This window comes from Bison bison, unplaced genomic scaffold (genome assembly GCF_000754665.1).
Source record: "Bison bison bison isolate TAMUID 2011002044 unplaced genomic scaffold, Bison_UMD1.0 scf7180017864484, whole genome shotgun sequence".
Classification (NCBI taxonomy): Eukaryota; Metazoa; Chordata; class Mammalia; order Artiodactyla; family Bovidae; genus Bison; species Bison bison.
The window spans coordinates 468,693-487,585 of NW_011495044.1; the positions used below are offsets into that span (position 1 = coordinate 468,693).

General features: G+C 58.6%; 1 protein-coding gene across 1 annotated transcript in view; it reads left to right on the forward strand.

Moving 5' to 3' along the window:
• Positions 1-18,893, forward strand: part of RRBP1 (ribosome binding protein 1) — a 51,256-nt gene that overhangs the window by 24,548 nt on the left and 7,815 nt on the right. The window contains exons 4-12 of the mRNA XM_010862792.1: positions 7-706; positions 9,676-9,824; positions 10,865-10,987; positions 11,541-11,693; positions 12,284-12,402; positions 13,242-13,395; positions 14,825-14,963; positions 16,443-16,612; positions 16,739-16,773. Coding sequence (XP_010861094.1) covers positions 7-706; positions 9,676-9,824; positions 10,865-10,987; positions 11,541-11,693; positions 12,284-12,402; positions 13,242-13,395; positions 14,825-14,963; positions 16,443-16,612; positions 16,739-16,773 — 1,742 coding nt within the window. The remainder of the gene's footprint in view (positions 1-6; positions 707-9,675; positions 9,825-10,864; positions 10,988-11,540; positions 11,694-12,283; positions 12,403-13,241; positions 13,396-14,824; positions 14,964-16,442; positions 16,613-16,738; positions 16,774-18,893) is intronic.

The window sequence follows — 18,893 nt, forward strand, 5'->3', positions numbered from 1 at the left end:
GCCCAGAACCAGGGCAAGAAATCAGAGGGTGCCCAGAATCAGGGCAAGAAATCAGAGGGGGCCCAGAACCAAGGCAAGAAGGCAGAGGGGGCCCAGAACCAGGGCAAGAAGGCAGAGGGGGCCCAGAACCAAGGCAAGAAATCAGAGGGTGCCCAGAACCAAGGCAAGAAATCAGAGGGTGCCCAGAACCAAGGCAAGAAATCAGAGGGGGCCCAGAACCAAGGCAAGAAATCAGAGGGGACCCCCAACCAGAGCAAGAAGGTAGAGGGGGCCCAGAACCAAGGCAAGAAGACAGAGGGGGCCCAGAATCAAGGCAAGAAGGCAGAGGGGGCCCAGAACCAAGGCAAGAAAGCAGAGGGGGCCCAGAACCAGGGCAGAAAAGTGGAGGCAGGCCAGAATCAGGGCAAAAAGGCAGATTCAGTTGCTAATCAGGGCACAAAGGTGGAGGGTATTGCGAACCAGGGGAAAAAAGCAGATGGGACCCCAAATCAAGGGAAAAAGGCAGAGGGAACTTCAAACCAAGGCAAAAAGTCAGAAGGGTCCCCCAACCAGGGCAAGAAGGTGGATGCATCTGCCAATCAGGGTAAAAAGGCAGAGTCAGCTCCTACCCAGGGCAAAAATGCAGACATGGTCCAGAGCCAGGAAGCACCAAAGCAAGAGGCTCCTGCAAAGAAGAAGTCTGGGTCAAAGAAGAAGGGTGAGCCTGGTAAGTAGCTTTGGTTTCTTTATTAATGTGGAGAGACGAGCTGTCTCTAAGTGGCTTGTAGATTCCCTGTGGGGAAGCCATCTGTATCAGTCAGCTATTGCCACAACAAGGCTGCATAACAAACATCCCCGAACTGAGGGCCCTGCAGCATCAGTCATTCATTCTTGCTCATGTTTCTGTTGATTTGGGTGGAAGTTGACTGGTCTGTGTTACCTCTAACTAGTTTGGCTCCTGCCACAGGTTGACTTGTGGGTCAACTTCCACGTGTTCATTCTGGGGCCCAGGCCAAGGCATCAGTGACTCTCGAGGGCAGAGGACCTTCTCATGGTTGTGGCAGAGCTGTAAAAAGGCACTTCTCAAACCAGGGTCCTGTTGCCTAGAGCACGTTGTGAGACTGAGGCTGAGTCAACAAGAGGAAGTCCAGTGGGGAAAGGTGTGAGTTCGGAAGAGGTGACGATTCCCTCTACCACACTGTCAAGAACGAGAACAGTTCTGTGTCTTGCAGTCTCTCTTGAAAGTCTGGCAGCGTTCTGTCAGCCTGTTCTGCATTCTTGCCTCCCGCGGTGCTTTAGCATAGCTTTGTTCTTTTCTCCATGTTTATTGAGTGAATGACAGCAGGATGCTATTCCTAAGAAGCAGTGGTGTCCACACCCCCTGCCTTCCAGGTTTCCCTCTTTGCTACCTCCCATCCCAGTTGTGGGAGGGAGCATTATAGAACATTAAAATAGATATTATGTATCAGATACACATGTTGTTAGATAATGCATAGAACATGGATTTCCCATTACCTTTTCAGAGCAGATCACTGTAGAAACTCGACCTGTGAGTTCCTGTTTCATGTCCACCCCTCACTTGATAGAGTAGTCCAGTGTTTCCTTGCTCCCTCCGTCCCCTTTCTCTCTTTTTCTCTTGCTAGATTTCTTTCTTTCTTAGATTAGCCATTAGTCAACTCGGAAGATTAATTGCATTTGTCTTGGTGAGGCATCTTAGGGGCCTGAAATGTTGGGGTCTCTGCCAAGTTAGGCAAGCCCTCTGTTTGTAGCTGTCTCCCCTCTCTTGTCTTTTTCTGAAGCTGTATCCGCTTTTCTGCTGGGGGAACATTCTCTCAGACCACACTGTGCTCTGTGTGAGGTTCAGGGACCAGCCTACGTTTGCCCCACAGGTCATGACAACCTCTCAGGCCCTTTAAAAACCCACTCAGCCTTGGCCCTGGCCCCACGGGTGGAGGGAGCACACTTCCCTGTCTTCAAGGCAATGCTGTACCTGACCCGGGGCCAAGGGCCCTGGAGGCAGACAGCAGAGATGTAGGTGAGAGCTGGTCTGTTCTCTGGCTTCTCCCGCATCAGAGCTTCCTGGGATCATCATGACCCTGTAAGGCCGTGGACATTTGAAATAAGGTATGAAACAGAAACTTCACATTAGAAAGGAAGGCAGAATTGGCAGGTAACAAAAAGCGTTGTTGGGAGGAAGACCTAACTTTTGACCTGTGTGAACCCACAAAGCCGCTCACCTGAGGTGTAGGATAAGAGGAAGTTTGAACAGGAAAAAATACTGCGGTTCAGGACAAGAAAGATTATACATGATAGAATGATTATCACTCCCTGGTTACTTAGTAGTTTATTATTCTTCCTGCCAAAATTTCAATGGGCTTGAAAGTCGCCTCTTGAGGGAAAAATAAGTAAGAATACTGAATAGATTTTTAAGTGACTGTTGGAAGGCTGGTTCTGACTGATATGTGAACACTTTCTCAAACTGTTGGAATGACAACAGGGTGCTGGCCCGAGGCCAGCAGGTCAGGAAGAAGGATGGTCCTGAATAGACTGTGTTGTCGTCCATGGCCTGAGCATAATGTAATGTATTTAAATGCTCTGAAGCAGTGAGCCCTTCTGTTGCTGCTAAAATTAACTGCCTCAGTGACGTCCGTGTCCCACCAGGTGAGGGTCTCCATAGCGTCAGGTCCTAGATGTGTTGCTGCTTCATCAGAAGGCAGGTGCGTTTTTAACTTAGGGAGACAGCCCCATCCACCTTGCCCACCAAAGGCCTGGCACGGCGGACGGTCCCCTCAGTGATGAGCCCACGTGAGCATCTCACGTGGCTGTGTGGAGATGCAGGTAACGTTGGAGGCCATTAGGAACCCAGGTGTGGACTAGAGGAAAACACTTGGTTATGAAACAGAAGGTTGGGTTCTCTTCCCACTGTCTGGAGAAGAGGGAATTCATGGAATCCTTGTGAAGTAGAAATTTCTGGAATTGAAGCTCCCGAGCGTTGGTGGCACCATCCAGGCCTCCCCTGGTTTGCTGTCTTGAGAGTCACCGCAGCTAGCGTCTGCGTTGGTCAGGAAAGCAGCTTCTTGCCCAGGAAGTGTGTGGCTGTGGGTGTGCTTTGGGACCCTCTTGACAGGGCTGTCTCTCCAGCTCCTGGACTCGCGTCCACGTGAACGTGGCGCAGACCAGGCCCCCTGAACCGGACACACAGGCTTGGGCTGGACAGGAGGCACCTTCTGAGTTGGGCCCGAGCCCTTATGCTGCCAGGGGGCTTGGTTTGTGGGTGTCACTGAGGCGGGGAGGGGGGCAGGAGGGCGCCTGGGGGGCCCTCCTCTTAGACTCTGTGCCCTGGCTTTATGCCAAATGCCATCCATCCTGCAGACTTGGGCCTAAACCCTGGGCCAGAGACCATACCAGTTGGGCCCCGCCAGCCTCTGGGATGTGGAGATGCCCTTAGGCCCCACGAGTCATATGCTCACAGGTCTACGTGGGAGAAAGGCCGTCTTTGAGGGGAGGTCTGTGAGTGACTTATTTTCTTCCCTTCACCCATCTACACTTTCTAGTTTTTCTATAACATGTATTCTTGTTAGTGGGAGAGAAAAATTCCACATTTGTCTGTGAGTTGAGGAAACAGGCCCTCATTGGACCATGGTGGAGCTTGCACCCCTTTGGGTGTCAGGAGGCAGCCCAGCCCTGACCGCAGGACCCCGAGTGGCCTCTGAGCAGCGAGAGGGCCTCCTGCTTCTTTGGGGGCCCCGGGTGAGGAAGGAAGCGGCCAGTCCTTCTCAGTGTGTCCCCACCCCTGGGCATCCAGCTGACGGTGGGCACTAAGGTCGGATGAGAGAGAAAGGAGGTTTTTGCATCCTGGGGCCATCAACTCCGTGTTGTGAGAGGCCTCCTGCTGCTGCCAGACCCCGGGAAACGAAGGACTGGAGCCGTGTTCTGTGACCCAAAGTGGCCAGGAGAACATCACTCCAGGTGTGTGTAGTCTGCAGGGCCTCATCTCAGGCTGTATGACTGGACAGGAACTGCACCCCGGGGTCCTGCTGCACCCCAGCCTGGGGTGAGGGCAGGGGTCCTTCTATGCGTTTATCCCCCAGCGTTCTATAAGGTGGGCTTGTATCTCTGCCTGTTCTCTGACAGCAGTAACTAGAGTTCAAGTCTGTTTTGAGATTTCCCAGAAGGGGTTGGGGGGTGAGGCACCCTGGGCCTGGGTCTCCATCTGCGCCCGCCCCTCTCCCCAGGATACGGGGGCTGGTGAAACCATGCTTGATCCTCTCTTTCAAACTAAACTCGGTTTCTCAGGGTTGGAAGCTCTGAAGAAAACTACCGGCTCATGAGCCTTTATTTAATTCACTTTCTGTGTAAGTTCTTCAAACCCAGCTTTTCCTTTTCTTCTTTTTCAAAAGAACAAAACATCCCCTGGGGAGGCGAGTCTCGTGTCAGTGCGGCACTGTCACGCCTTAGAGAAGCTGCTGGAAGACGTTCTTCCAGAGCTTTCCGGTCATTCCTGGTCAGCCCTCTCACACGTGGCAGCACCGGGTCTCCCATCGTTGCCGGGACAAGGGCCCAAGGCTGTCCGTCCCCCGTCCTTTCTGCCAGCCGTAGGTCAGACCTCATGGCTGTCTGAGGCCCGAGGAAGGATCTCGCCCACAGGTCCTCCAGGGTTGTATTTCTTAAAGAAATACTGTGATGTGTTCTTTTTTTTTTTTTCAGATCTAAAATGGATTTTATTAAAATTGGTGTGGGGGTAACAAAAAGTATATAAAGAGAAAAATAAAGTCATTCAATTTGTAGAATTAAAAAAAAAATTCCATGAGGCATCATTATATGGACAAGCTCCCAGTCTATCAGCAGATGACTTTTGTCTCTAACCAGATGAGAAGGCCTGACTCAGAGGCCCCGGTACGGTTGCTCTCGACATTACTTGTGCTTTGCTCCAGTGCCCTCGAGATGCGAGGTGCCCGGGGCCAGTGCACCACCGTGCAGGGCCCTCACCCTGTCAGGGCAGACGGCCCGGGTGGTGCTGGGCTCTGGCCTGAGACGGGCTTGCAGTTGACCATCTTTGTGCTGCCAGGGGCCGTCCACTGCCATAGTCTCAACCCGGCTGGAGCCACAGCTGTGCCTCTGCCGCATCTGGGGGCTCGTCCATTGAGGGCCTGGGGGGGACCCCTTTCCTGAAGGCTCAGGAGAATCCTTCACGGCCACTGTCCGTGCTCCTGGAGGGTGGGGGCCGTGATGGTGCTGGCTCAGGTTCCTGTTTCTGGAGATGGGTGGCCTGCCGGCCACTCTGAATGGGGGCCGCCCTCTGCCCTTGGGGTCAGTGGGAGTCAGGAGCTTGTCTTGTCTCTGAGTCTCATGATTGGTCGAGAAGTGCTGGCTTCTAGGAGGGCAGGGGGCCCTTCCTGGGGCCCTGGGCCTGTGGCCTGGGTATGGCTCAGGTGACTGGGGATGTCCTGGAGGGCTTCCCGAGGCTGGACTCTGGCTTCCTGTCCAGGGGACCATGCACGGCCCCCCACCCACACAGTTGGGATGACAGCTGTGCAGAGGCATTGGGGACTGGTCTGGATGTCCTCCCCCAGCCCTGACACTGCACTGTGTGTCCCGCCCTCAGAGCCCCAGGCTTAACACAGGGTCTCTGTCACCACCCAGTTTCCTAAGCACGCTCAGCCCCTGGCCTGGATTTGTCCCTGACCGGCCTGGTCCCCCGGTGTCCTCAGGTGCAGACCCGGCTCACTCCCAAGTGATGCTCCGTTGCCCACGAGGTGACACCTGGATCCCCAGGGCCCGTGACGCCTGGGACCCACTGTAGCCCTGCCTGCCCCTGCTCTGCCGCCTTTGGTGCCTGTCTTTGCTGCTCCCTCCCTTCCTGGAGCCCCAGCCCTCACTGCTCTCTGCCCAGAGCATTTGGCATGAGCATCTCCTGCGATAAAAGCCCTCTCAGTGTTGCTGCCATGGCCGCTCCCTAGGGGTCCTTGGGGCTCTGTTGATTCCGTGTCTGGGGTCTCCTTCCTTCTCCTGCCTCCTTCCCTCCCACCTGCATTTTGCCGACTGCAGGGTACATAGTCGATGCTTACTTGGTGTTGGGAGACCCCCTAGGCAGGGCTTAGGGAACCTGCAGCAGCGACCAGCATGGAGCTGGCACCTCCTGATGACCATCCTGGGGCCTGGCGACCACCCCGGCTGGATCCCAGCTGTCTGTCGCAAGTGCGGTTCCTGGAGCAGCTCCGACGTCACCCTGTCATGGGCTGAGCCAGGCATGAGCAGGGCAGGGCTTCCAGGGACCGAAGCAGCGCGGGGAGCCCACCAAGCGCCCATTGGCTGAGACCATTCACGGGCTTCTCCCCGAGGGACCCCCCCAGTCGACGCTGAGAGGGAGACTTCCATGCCCTCTGCAGGACTGGAGTGATGTTGGGTGATTAAGCCTCCAAGCGTGGTCACAGACGGGAGTGCAGTTCTGGAATTTGAGGCTTGTGCATGTTATACGAGTGGTGTGTGCTTCGAGGCTGAGGGCCCAAGGAGACACAGGCTCCTAGCTTTTCTAAACATGCTGCCCCCGTGACCTTGTGTGCAAGGCAGGGGCTAAAGGGGCACAGGCCATGGCGCTGGCTTGGCATGACTTGTCTGCGGCGATCATCGGGGGGCAGAGGAAGGGGACCCCTTGGAACAAGTCCCCCCTGGGGTGCTGTCTGCTCAGGGAGGGGCCGGGTCTGGGGTGTGCCTGGCCCTGCTCATGGACCCTGCGGTGCTTTCCCTGTGCCCAGCGCGTTGCCATTTAACCTGTCGTGTGGGGGAGGAGTGATTGTCACCCTTCCTCATGGATGAGGAAATCGGCGCAGAGAGGTGAAGCCGCTTGCCCTAGGATGCCCAGCTGGCAAGGAGTTGAGCCAGAATTCAAGCTCAGGGCTCCAGGGCCCTTGTTCTGACAGGGTACCCACTGCCTGCAGACCTGCAGACTAAAACCGGCCCGTGGATAGGTTCAGCCCTGAACTGACTCCATGAGACACTGGCCCTGCCTGGCCACCTTGCCCTCCTGGCACCTGCTTTCTCCCCTAGGCCTCCGGCCTGTCCGCACCTGGAATTTCAGATGCACCATCGTGCGCAAAGCCTTGGCTGCCCCTGTCTTCAGGGAGTTCACGGCCACATGGTCTTGGTGAGGCCCGTGGCTTCACAGAACAGATGTTGAGTCTTCGAGAGATTTATCTCGGGGCCTTAAGATTTACCAGCCCCAAGGATTCTTTCTAGCCTTGGAGCGTTTGCTGGAGGAATATTAGTCCCATGTGTGGGTCAGTGTGCCGCCTACCGCCCGCCCCCAATACCCAGTCCCCGGCCCCTGTGGGCTTGAGCTTAGGGCTGGGGGTTTGGCCAGAAGACCTTGAAACCCAGAAATAAATGCCACTCACGTGGGGCTCAGGTTCCTGCTTCTCGGTTCTTTTCTTTCAGTTTTACTTCCCCTGATTTGGGGAGACTAGAGATGGTACCGTCCTTAGCCTTAATGGAGAAATATAACGTGACGTCTCTGAAAATAATTTTGAAGTATTTATATGGGGGTGGAGAAGGCCGTGAAATTTTCTGTTGGGGTGAGCAAGGGGAAGTAAACTTCGCTATTGCATAGCTTTACAAGTTTTGTATTACTTTGTTTGATTAGGAAGTCTAATACAATTGAGTGTAATTACGTGAGACAGTTTTAACAGACATGTATTAGGATGACACTCTCCCAGTCTGTGCAGCAGGCCCTCCAGAAAAGACGCACGTGTGAGACCCCTGGGGTGACACTGTGAAGGGAGAGGTGTTCCTTATGGACACATAGCTGCATCGTCCAGCTGCTGAGTCCCCTTCCCCAGACCACTCCTGAGCCTGGGAAGACAGGCAGTCTGGGGCAGGCAGTGCTTGGGGCCCCCAAGGCTGGAACAGAGTAGCCAGTCTGTCCGGTGGAAATACACTGTGAGCCACATTAAGAAAGGCGAACGAAAGACAAATGGAATTCGCTTTAATGATGTATTTCACATAACCCAGTTTACCCCAAATGCTGTGTCACTTCAGCTTGCAATCAGTATGAAAAATTTTTGCAGATCCTTGACATTCTTTCTTTTCATACCAGGTTTCAGAATCTGGTGTGTGCCCCTCCGGGAACCACTCCTGTTCCCACCACCAGCCCCCTGGCAGGTGCCCGCGAGGCTGGTGGCTGCGTGTGGGCAGTTCAGGGGCAGGCCTGCCTCTCTGAGTCCAGAGAGCAGGAAGGAGGTTTGAGTGGCCGGCCTCAGCCAGGCTGTCCTGGCAGGTCTGACCCAGTGGGCGCCCTCTTCTGGAGAACCCAGGCAGGAACATTGGGCTTCCAGCTGACCAGAGGAGAGGAAGCCCAGAGACCAAGGCGCTGACTGTGGGGCCTGCATCCGACTCGTTCCTTCTCTCTGGGCTTAGCTGTCCTCGAGCTGTCTCTTGGGTGCAGAGTGAGTAAGTGAAAGGTGCTCAGTCGTGCCCGACTCTTTGCTACCCCATGGACTATACTGTTCGTGGGATTCTCCAGGCAGAATACTGGGGTGGGTAGCCTTTCCTTTCTCCAGGAGATCTTCCCAACGCAGGGATCAAACCCAGGTCTCCGCATTGCAGGCAGATTTTTTACCAGCTAAGCCGCAACGGAAGCCCCTTGGGTGCAGAAGTTCTCCATTAAAATTATTTAACATACATATTTCAGTGACAACTGTGAAGACTGAAGGGCGCTACCCCTCCACCCCCAGTATCCATGACACCTTGAGCTCTAGGCCTGAATGTTAGTCTGGTTATCTTTCATTCCCGAGCTTTGCAGGTCAAGAAGTTCTGAGTGAAGGTACTTGTAGCAACCACACACCCCCACCCCCTCGTCCCCTTTACAAGGGCATTCTGCCAAGTGTTTTCACGTGTGATGAAAATATTGTGACAGGCAGAGAATTTCGTGTTGCCATGGAAACCTCCGCCTCGCTCATCCTTGGCAAGGTGGGCTTGGCGGCAGGTGCCGCTGTGGGCAGCCACTCTGCTTTGTTTCGGCTCGTTTGGGGCCCTGTTTTCCGCCGAGGGCAGGTTGGAGCCGCAGCATGAGAACAGGGGCGTCCCTGTTCACCCCCTCTTGCCTTTGGGGCTGCATGAGGGCCTGTGAGAAAGCGGAGCTCTTGTAGGGATGTTGGGGGTATCCAGGGGTGACAGCTGGCTGTTGGCACCTGGCGCTGTGTCCTCTAACAGGTCAGGTGCTCCCAGCCCAGCAGGTGGCCAGGCCTGGATGAGGCTGGCCCAGCCATCCCTCCTGGAACCTGCCTTACTCTTCATCCGGGGAGAGCTGCAAATAGAGGGTCTGGACCGGGACACGTGGGAGGTGGCTTCCCCCTCCTCAATGTGGGGCTGCAGCCATCGGGCTGATGGGCTCGCTGGTCAGTCTGGACCCGAGAGCCACGGAGTGGGTGGGCGGTCTTGGCAGGGCTGTGAGCCTCTCTGGGTGGTGAGAGCCCGAGCTGGACCGGGCCGTTGGCTGGGGAGAGTGTGCCTTGCCCACGTCTGCTCCTGATGATGAAAAGGTCAGGGGTTGTCTCCTCCAGCCCAGGGACGCTCAGTGTTTCTCTACTGGGGACCATCTCTGTGCTGTCTGGGCAGGACCCCAACTGGCTCCTGCTCCGGGGTATGCTGGGCTTGGCTGTTGTGCCCGTGTGTGATGCCCACCCTCCCCTCCATCCACAGGGCCCCCAGATGCCAATGGCACTCTACACTTGCCCTACAAGACGCTGGTCTCTGCTGTTGGAAGCATGGTGCTCAGCGAGGGAGAGGCCCAGCGGCTCATGGAGATTCTGGCCGACAAGGCGGGCATCGGGCAGGACACGTGGCACAAGGTGGGCCCCCCTGCCACATTTGGTGCCACTGCAGCTGCAGGCAGCTGGCCAGGGGCCACCCCCACACCCAACGTGGTCCCAGGGCCCCGGCCTCCCTGGGGCTTGTCCAGCTGCACAGAAGGTCCTTGAAACCCCTCCACCTGCCTCCTCGCTGCCCCTTCCTGGGATGACTGGGTGAGTCAGCCCAGCTGCCACTACAGGAGGGGCATCAAGGCGGGCGCAGGAGCTGGCCCACTGGTTTGTGGCCAGGGCTTGGGGGCAGGAGGGAAGATGCTTGCCTGTCTGGATTTTCCCCCTCTGGTGCAGAGGCCACGAGCTGCCCCCAGGAAGTGCTGTGGGGCACGTTTGTTCCTTACACAGAGCCTGCATCATAGGTAATTTTGCTAGAGGATTTTGTGGTGCCTCAGAGGTGAGAGATGTCTGGGGAGTGTTCTGAGAGCCAGCCTGGTGGTCCCTGTCCCAAGGTCACTGGGTTCTTTCAGCCCTGGCCCCCGCTGAGGGGAGACAGGCCCTGGGGTCACAGGAGCTCTTTGCTCAGTGAGCTTCTGTCCGTCTCCTGGGCTTGAGTGGCTCGATGTCCTGCTGACCACACCCCTCCACAAGAGAGGCCTGGCCTCAGGCCAGTACACCCAGAATACACCCTCCCCACCCCCAGCCCAGCCTCCACACTTCAGCTGGCCCCACACCGCCGCTCAGAGCTGGGCACTGAGCCGGGAACGATGGCCAATGGCCTCCAGCAGGCCAGGGAGAGGCCCTGACCACCATCAACCTGGGTTAGGGAAACGCCATGCTCCCCACAACTGCCCCCGGGGTCCAGAGCTTTGGGTTCAAGCAGCTCCTGCACCCGCGGGCCCGAGGCCTGACGGGCCGGGCAGCTGAGGTGGGACCTCCCCTCCGCGTGTGTGTGTGGTTGGCAAGGAACCACTCCTACACCATCCAGCCAGGGCTCTGCTCGTGGGTCAGGGTTTGAGGGCTGGACTGGGGCTCAAACCCCGCATCTGCGTGCCTCCTGTTAAATGTGGCTCTGTGGGCCTCTCCAGGCCACTCAGAAGGGCGACCCTGTAGTGATTCTGAAACGCCAGTTGGAAGAGAAGGAGAAGCTGCTGGCCACAGAGCAGGAGGATGCAGCCGTCGCCAAGAGCAAGCTGCGGGAGCTCAACAAGGTGGGGCCGGGGTCTAGGGCCAGTGAAGACCCAGGACTCCAAGAGCCTGGGCTGTGCCCATGAGCTCCAGTCTTGGGGGTCTGGGCCACCCCGACACGGGGTAGGGGTCTTGCTCAGGGGCAGTTGGCACATGGCTGCTCCTGTCACAGCTCACCTGGGGTTTTTTTGCCCTCGTCTCTCCTGGGGAGGAAGCCCGGGTCCCTGAGGGGCTGGCAACACCCCTTGTCTTGTGACAGCCGTGCTTTCCCAGCAAAGTGCTGTGTGTGGCTGTCGCCTCCTCTCCATGCCCAGCCTCTCTGCGGGGCAGCAGGTGCAGGGAGGCGGCCGGGGCCTCAGGGCACCCTGGGCCCTGAGCCCTGGATCCTTTCATTCACAAGGAGTCCGAGTTTCTGTCCTGAATTAGGGCCTTGGCTCCAAGCCAGGGGGGATGGTGTGTTTTGTGGGGGATGGATAGACAGACAGCCGGAGTGGGGGGCTTATCAAATGCTCTGGGTGGTGCTGGCCTTGGTTTCACCTGATGAACTCCTACCTCCCTGCCCTCTGCTTTCTCCAGGAGCTGGCAGCAGAAAAGGCCAAGGCAGCCGCCGGGGAGGCCAAAGTGAAGAAGCAGCTGGTAGCCCGGGAGCAGGAGATCACGGCCGTGCAGGCGCGCATGCAGGCCAGCTACCGGGAGCACGTGAAGGAGGTGCAGCAGCTGCAGGGCAAGGTGGGCACAGTCACGGGGCGGGTCCTCCCAGCCTGGTTTGTTGGGGGCTGGGGGCGGGGCAAGGGGCTGTTCTCTCTGGCTGGTGAGACGTGCATGCGTTTAAAGAGCACTTTCTGAAAATACTCTGGTCCCAAGTGGTCATGTTGGGACATGACCATCCCTTACTCTGGGGGCCTGTGGGTCAAGTTCGCAGCTTCTCCATGACCCTGGAGTCCTGCTAGCTCTGCCTTCTCCCTATGAGATTGGGAGGACCCAGCAAAACAAGGGGCCTGAAATCTGCACGGTCCCAGTGCGGAGGGCCTGGCCAGCTCTGGCCTGAGGACTTGGAGCCTTGCACTGTCTCCTCTATCCCCCTGGGGTGGCAGGGGCTGCGCCCAGGGGGTCAGAGAGTAGGAAACAGGCGTCCTCAGGGTGGCTGTGGGCTCTGTGCTGTCTCAGGACCTTGGTCAGCAGCCGAGTGAACCAGCACGCCTGGGCTTTGGGCTGAGCTCTCTGCTAGGGGCTTTTGTCTGCGAGCTGGGAGCTTGCCGACCTTGCTCCTGAAGTGGCTGTCCTTGCGAGGCTCTGATGCCCCTCGGATGCCCTTTTAGATCCGGACACTGCAGGAGCAGCTGGAGAATGGCCCCAGCGCGCAGCTGGCCCGCTTGCAGCAGGAGAACTCCATCCTGAGGGACGCCTTGAACCAGGCCACGAGCCAGGTGGAGAGCAAGTAAGCCCTGCATGCACCCCAAGCTGCACTTGGCTCCCAGAGCCCGCCAGTTGGCCTCCCACCCCAGCCCCGGGGGCTGGGGGCCATGTCTGTGCCCCCCAGTCAGCAGAGCAGAGCTGGTCTTGGCCAGGTTTCTTGCCTCCCAGGGTTGGGGGACAGTTTTGTCTGTCCACTTCACCTGGTCTGTCACTGTCGCTGGCTGGGCAGTCAGTCCTGCCGTGAGGAGGTGCCAGGGAAGGAGGTGGCAGGCTGACAACATCCTCACGCTGGGAAAGGTGGGCCTGGACCTGCCCCCCCGGACTGCCTGCCTGGTCCTGAAACCCAGCTTCTGTGCAGCACTGACGGGTCTCTTCTGTAAAATGGCACAGCCTCCCGCTTTGTGTGGCCTCCCGGCCTGGTCGTGGTCCCTCTGGCCAATGAGTCCTGTGTGTGGACTTGAGCCCGCCAGCAGCCCTGCCCTCGGGGTGGAGAGGCCCGTCCACCTGTCTCCCAGGGCTCGTCTGGGCCCAGATCAGCCATGAGGAATCAGCCGCTGCTGTCGGCTCTGTGGGCTGCTTTCAGGCCCATGTTGCTCTTGGCTCTCACTGAGCCACCCCACCCACCCTGCTCGTGAAATACCATTTTCAACAAAACACATCTCACCCCATGTGGCTAATGATATAGAGGGGCTTCAGCAGGGTGGGGTCCAAGACTCGGGCAACGACTTAAGAAAGAGCTGGGGCCCCAGAGGATGGCTCAGGGCCATCTGTCCCCATCACCCTGGGCAGCTCTCAGGGTACACGGGAGCCGACTCAGCCCTCTCCTGTCCGTCATTCTGGGGGCTGGTGACTGTCTTGCAGGCAGAATGCAGAGCTGGCCAAGCTCCGGCAGGAGCTGGGCAAGGTCAGCAAGGAGCTGGTGGAGAAGTCGGAGGCCGTGCGGCAGGAGGAGCAGCAGCGCAAGGCCCTGGAGGCCAAGGCGGCCGCCGTGGAGAAACAGGTCCTGCAGTTGCAGGTGAGGGGCGGCGGCACCCCTCGTGCCCGTGTATCCTGCCCACCAAGCCTCTCCGCCTGGCCCATCCGGCCACCTGGGGTCGTCTGTCCTCAGCTGTGACTGTGACTGCCGGAGACCCAGGCAGGGCTGGGACTGGAACCCTCAGCCTTGGTGTTGTTACTGGTGATGCCTGGTCAGCGTCAAGTGGGCGCCATCTATGTGCTTGGCATTTGTTCTAAACACGCACCAGCGTTAATTCTCAGCTAATTTTCCTTGTAACCCCATGGGGTAGATACTGGTATTATGTGCCATTTCTCCAGAAGGGACGGGAGGCAAAGAGTTAAGCGAGGCCCCCCAGTTCACTTGGAGCCAGGACACGAGCCCCCAGGCAGTCACCCACCCTGTGTCATCACAGGTCCCTGCACAGCCTCTGGCTTCAGCACCCGGTGGGGCTTCTTCCCTTCTCAGCCCTGAGTGTGGCCTGGGAGCTCATAGTTACCCAGGGGAACACCCGTTCCCTGAAGGGAGGACCCCCCACAGGGCACCGGGCAGCTCCCTGTCAGCCGAACGAGCCCCACATCCCCCGGCCAGCCTGTCTCGGGGCAGTTGTCACCCCTCTGTGTGTGTGACTTCTTGGGGAGAACACATGAACCCAGGAGACCCCCACGGCTTGGCTCCTGTTTCTGCTTGTCGCTGAAGCTCGGCTGTAGCACGTTGTACTGTGTCACGGAAAGGACTAGAAGGTTCTTTTGAGACTGCTATGTGTGCAGGGGACCCAGGACAGGCACAGATAAACAGGGGGATTGTTTGGGTGGAATTGAGGTGGGTAGTTTGGTGTAAAGTGGGTCTGGCCCTAGTGAGATGGGACTAGGACCCCTAGGGAGAGCCTGGTACGTGTGCTCTGAAAGCCCTTGGGTGGTCCCGATGCTCCCAGGGCTGGAGCCACCCCTCCGGTTCCAAGTTGTCATCGTCACTCTTGTCAGGAAGCCCCAGGCTCTGCGCATCTCCTCCTGCTCAGTCTTGCCATCCTCAGTCACACAGAGTCCCCACAGTGTTGACCCTGAGGCCCCGGTTTTTCCACCTGTAACGTGGGTGTGATGGTGGTACCTGTGTCTTGGGGTGGCCGGGACTCACCATGCTGACACATGGGCGCCTCGACAGCACCTTGTCCAGAAACACTCAGCAGCTGTGACCATTCCCAGGTCCCACTCAGGTGAAGATGGGGCGACTATTGGTCTCATCTGCAGCGTCTTCCGTGGGTGCCCACTCTTCAGGGGTCAGGATGGCTCCCTGGCCTTGTCTAGGGGGTGAACTGACCCAGATATCTAGGCAGCTTTTCTGCTTCGTCGGTACGGGGCGGCAGGGAGTGAAGAGCTCTGGACGGCAGAGCCGAGAGAGTCCAGCCTCCCGCTCACACGCTCACAGCCCCCTTCCCTCGGCTGGTCCCCAGGCATCTCACAAGGAGAGCGAGGAGGCCCTGCAGAAGCGCCTGGACGAGGTCAGCCGGGAGCTGTGCCGCGCACAGAGCAGCCACGCCAGCCTCCGGGCAGACGCCGAGAAGGCCCGGGAGCAGCAGCAGCAGATGGCAGGTGAGGGCAGTAGGGGGCCAGCCCCGTGGGGCAAGAACACCTGGGACCCTAGACTCCTGCACCTGTCGGGGGACACACGGGGGTGCTTGGGATCAGGCCTGGGGTCTGGAGGACTGGCCGTGGGGGCTGGATATGGGAGGTGGGCTCGGGTGGAAGACGCTGCCACAAGGGCTGCCGCTGGCCTTCTCCTTCCTCCAGCTCAGTAAGGCCCAGGGCCAGGTCTGGAAGTGGGTCATGGTCCCCCATGCTCTCAGGGCACCTGCCCCCTCAGGAGGTGGTGAGACCCCCAGGGCACTGAGGGCCCCTGGAGAGGCAGGGCAGGCGGTCTAGTGACCAGGTTGCACAGCCTTGTGCTCGACAGACTTCCAAGTGGCCGCTGTGACCTGGAGCAGGTCCTAGAAGCGGCCAGTTATGTCTGTGAAGGGCCACGTAGTAGTGATCTCGGCTTTGTAGGCCAGATGGTGTTTGTCACAGCTGCTCAGCTCTGCTGCCACAGTGCCCACATAGCCTAGGACAGACAGGCTTGGCCGTGGGCCAGGAAAGCTCTATTGACAAAAGCAGGCTATAGGCCGGGATGGCTCAGGGTTCTGGGCTGCCACCCCCTGCTGTGATGGGCCTGGTGTAGCTTCAGGTGGTCAGGGGAGGCCTCTGGGGAGAAAGGTCTGGATGACTGGAAGAGGTCTGCCTCACAAAGGCCAGGAAAGGGCAGAAATGCCCGGCACAGAGCCCCTGAGGAATGGGGACAAACTTGAACTTGGACTGTACAAGAAACAGACCGAGGAGGTCAGCGCGCAAGGCTGGAGATGGCAGCAGTGGCCAGTGTGGGGGCAGACAGGCGGGCCCAGGTGACCATCCTGTGGAGTGATGAGGGCTGGGAGTGTGGGTGGGGGTGGCGGGACCAACCCCACTTGTCCTTCCGGATGCTCCGGCTCTGGCCCAAGAAAGGACCGAGGCGCAGAATGGCCCAGGGACCAGGGCTGGGCCAGGCAGCCACAGAGGTGCCCAGAGGATTGGGCCAGCAGTGGATGTGGATCCCCAGGCCTCAGAGATGAGTGAGGGGTGGGGAGGAGGACCCCTTCAGCATAGCCCTGTGTGTGTGGGGCGAGCCTCGGGCCAGGGGCTGTGCAGAGTCAGATGAACGTGGCTGGCATTCTGAGCCATGGTGGGATGTTGTGGAGGTCGCCAAGGGGAAAGGACACGCCAGGAGCTCCCGCCTTTGTCTCAGCAATGTGAGCCGATCTCCCAGGAGCAGAGTTTAGACTGCAGCAGACACCCGTTCAGATCCCATCTTTGCCAAGTGGTGGGGGCACTTTGTTGTCCCCCGGTGTGCAGAAGCCTGGTGGTGACTCTCCACCAGCTAGCTGGTGGGCTGCCCCTGGTGCGCCGTGTGTCTCGAGCCCATGGGTGTGTGCTGGGCAGCCTGGGAGCGCCTGTGTCAGTGACCCCCCACCCCTGACCCACCTGCCACCCCTTCTGCAGAGCTGCACGGCAAGCTGCAGTCCTCCGAGGCTGAGGTGAGGGGCAAGTGTGAGGAGCTGCGTGGTCTCCATGGGCAGCTGGATGAGGCCCGGGCGCAGAACTCGCAGCTCACGGAGAGGATCCGCTCCATCGAGGCCCTGCTGGAGGCCAGCCAGGCCCAGGATGCCCAGGTCAGCACCCCTCTCCCGGGGCCCCTCCACCCACCCCACAAGCCCCGCCCCCCCCTCCGCCCCCCGCAACGACCTGCCGTCTGAGGCATGTGTCCTGGTGACCATAGGGCTCTTCTCTCGTTCCAGGCCAGTCGAGTGGAGGCCGACCAGCAGCAGGCCCGGTAAGAGGGGCCAGGGGCCCAGTCTGGGTGTAGGATCCCTCCCCGGATCCCGGGGAGGACCCCTGAGAAGCCCTGTCATCCCCACCCCTCCTCCAGTGCCTGTGGGGAGCAGGAAAGAGGGCAGGACCCAGCCTGTGGGGAGAGTGGCCGGGCCTCCTACTGTCCATCCATTCATCTTTCCATCCATCTCTGGAAGGGAAGGACTGGCTGGTTGGGGGTTTCTCTCCATGTCTATGGGAAGAGGGATTTTAGGGCTTGAAGTCATAACTCAAACAGAAAATGGGTCACACTCTCCGAGTGGAGAACCTTGGAGGTTGCCCAGACCTTGGCACAGCTCTGGCCATGGTGCAGGGTCCCAGCTGACCAGACACGGGCTGGTACTGGGTGACGTCAGCGGCCAGCCCCAGGCTACCGAGACTGGGGGAGGTGCCCCAGGCCAGGGGGCTGGATCCCTTGGAGTGACCATCACCTCCAAGTGTGTGTCCCTCAACAGGTGCCTGCGGGCTCACGGGGTGGTCCTGGCTGCTGTGGCCAGGGGCCCTCAGGGCAGCCATGTGGGGTGAGGCCTGGCGATGTTGCCCGTCCCTGTGCAGGCGGTCGGCCTTGTCCTGGGCTGTCTGCTGACCAGGCTCCCTTGTTCTGGCTGCTGCCGCCGGTGGGTCACCTCCCTGGTGCCTCTAGACCACAACCCGCATTCCCGGCTTCAGGTCTGAAGGCTGGGGAAGGAAGCTGGCCTCTTGGAGGCCCCACAGCGCCTTGCTGGAGACTCAGAAGCAAACCCTCTCCTTGCACCTTTCCAGACAGCTCAGGGCAACTTTGTTCCTCATGGTATTTGTGGGGGTAGAGAGGTTGTGTTTATTTAGTGTTTTGTTCTTGTATTTTAGGATCAGATTCTTGGACCACACTGCTAATTTCTAGGTACTTAGGTCATGTTGTAAATAGGGTTGATTCTAGTACTTTGCATCCTGCAGATGTTTGACACAATGAGGGGTTTTTAAAAATTTTCTTCTCAGACTGTTTATCTGGAAGTTGTGACTAGGCCAGGCCATCCTATTCTGGGGTGGAGGTGAGTGATCCAACCCCATACATTCTGGAATGTACTTCGGGCAGTGGCCACCAAGTGGGGTGACTGTCAGCGTGTCCTTGTCACCCGCCGGCTGTGTCTTCCTCCTTGGGGGTGCTCTTGCAGGGATTTGCAGGGGGCCAGCTGCTGCAGAATGCCGGCGGCTTGACGGAGAAGCTGTGAGGGGTCCCAGTGGTGCTTTGAGGGTGGGGTCAGGTTCTGTGGGCTGAAACTAGCATCTTAGAAGTCCACAACGGCCATCTTCCAGGCTGGGTGCAAACTGTACTTAGAATGAAGGTGAGGGTCAGGGCAGGCAGCGCACAGCCCTCCCCGAGGGTGTTGTCTTCACACACTTCCTTAGGGTGGCGGTCCTCAAAAAAGCTGTCCACTGTGGCCCCTGGTGAGAAAATCAGAACACATGTTCCCACCGGGGGCGTCCTCGGAGGGACTTCCTTCCTGACCCTAAGCGGTCCTGGTTGTGCTACTTCAGGTCAGCACTAGTGGCTTCCTGTCCTGTTCTAAATCGAGACTCAAAAGATGACATGTTAAAGTGTCCATTTGCAGCCTCTTTCTCAGGACAGCCAGAGACGTTCTAGAGTGTCCACCCCGAGCTATCTGGGTGACGGGGCAGACAGAACCACATGGCCTTGAGTCTGGAGGGAAGCGTGAGGAGGTGGTGCCGCTGTCCTGCCAGCTCCCCTGGTGTCTGAGGTCCTCTCGGGCCAACGTCTCAGAGCCCAGGTGCAGGACTGAGGGGGAGCCTTCGGGTCCCGGCAGAGCCAGGTTTTGGACACAGGGCGGTCGCGGCAGGGAGCCAGGGCCTGCCGGGCACCACCAAGAGCAGGAATGTTCCTGATGGACTGCGGGCAACTGTGCTGCCTGGTGTCCTCCCAGGAGGCCCAGCCGCGTCTCTCCAGGGCAGCTGTGGCCGTAGGGAAGGGCCAGGGCCGCAGGCTGTGGGACAGAACGGGACCAGGCAGCAGAAGAAGTGAAGTGAAAGTCGTTCAGTCGTGTCTGACTCTTTACGACCTCATGGACTATACAGTCCATGGAGATC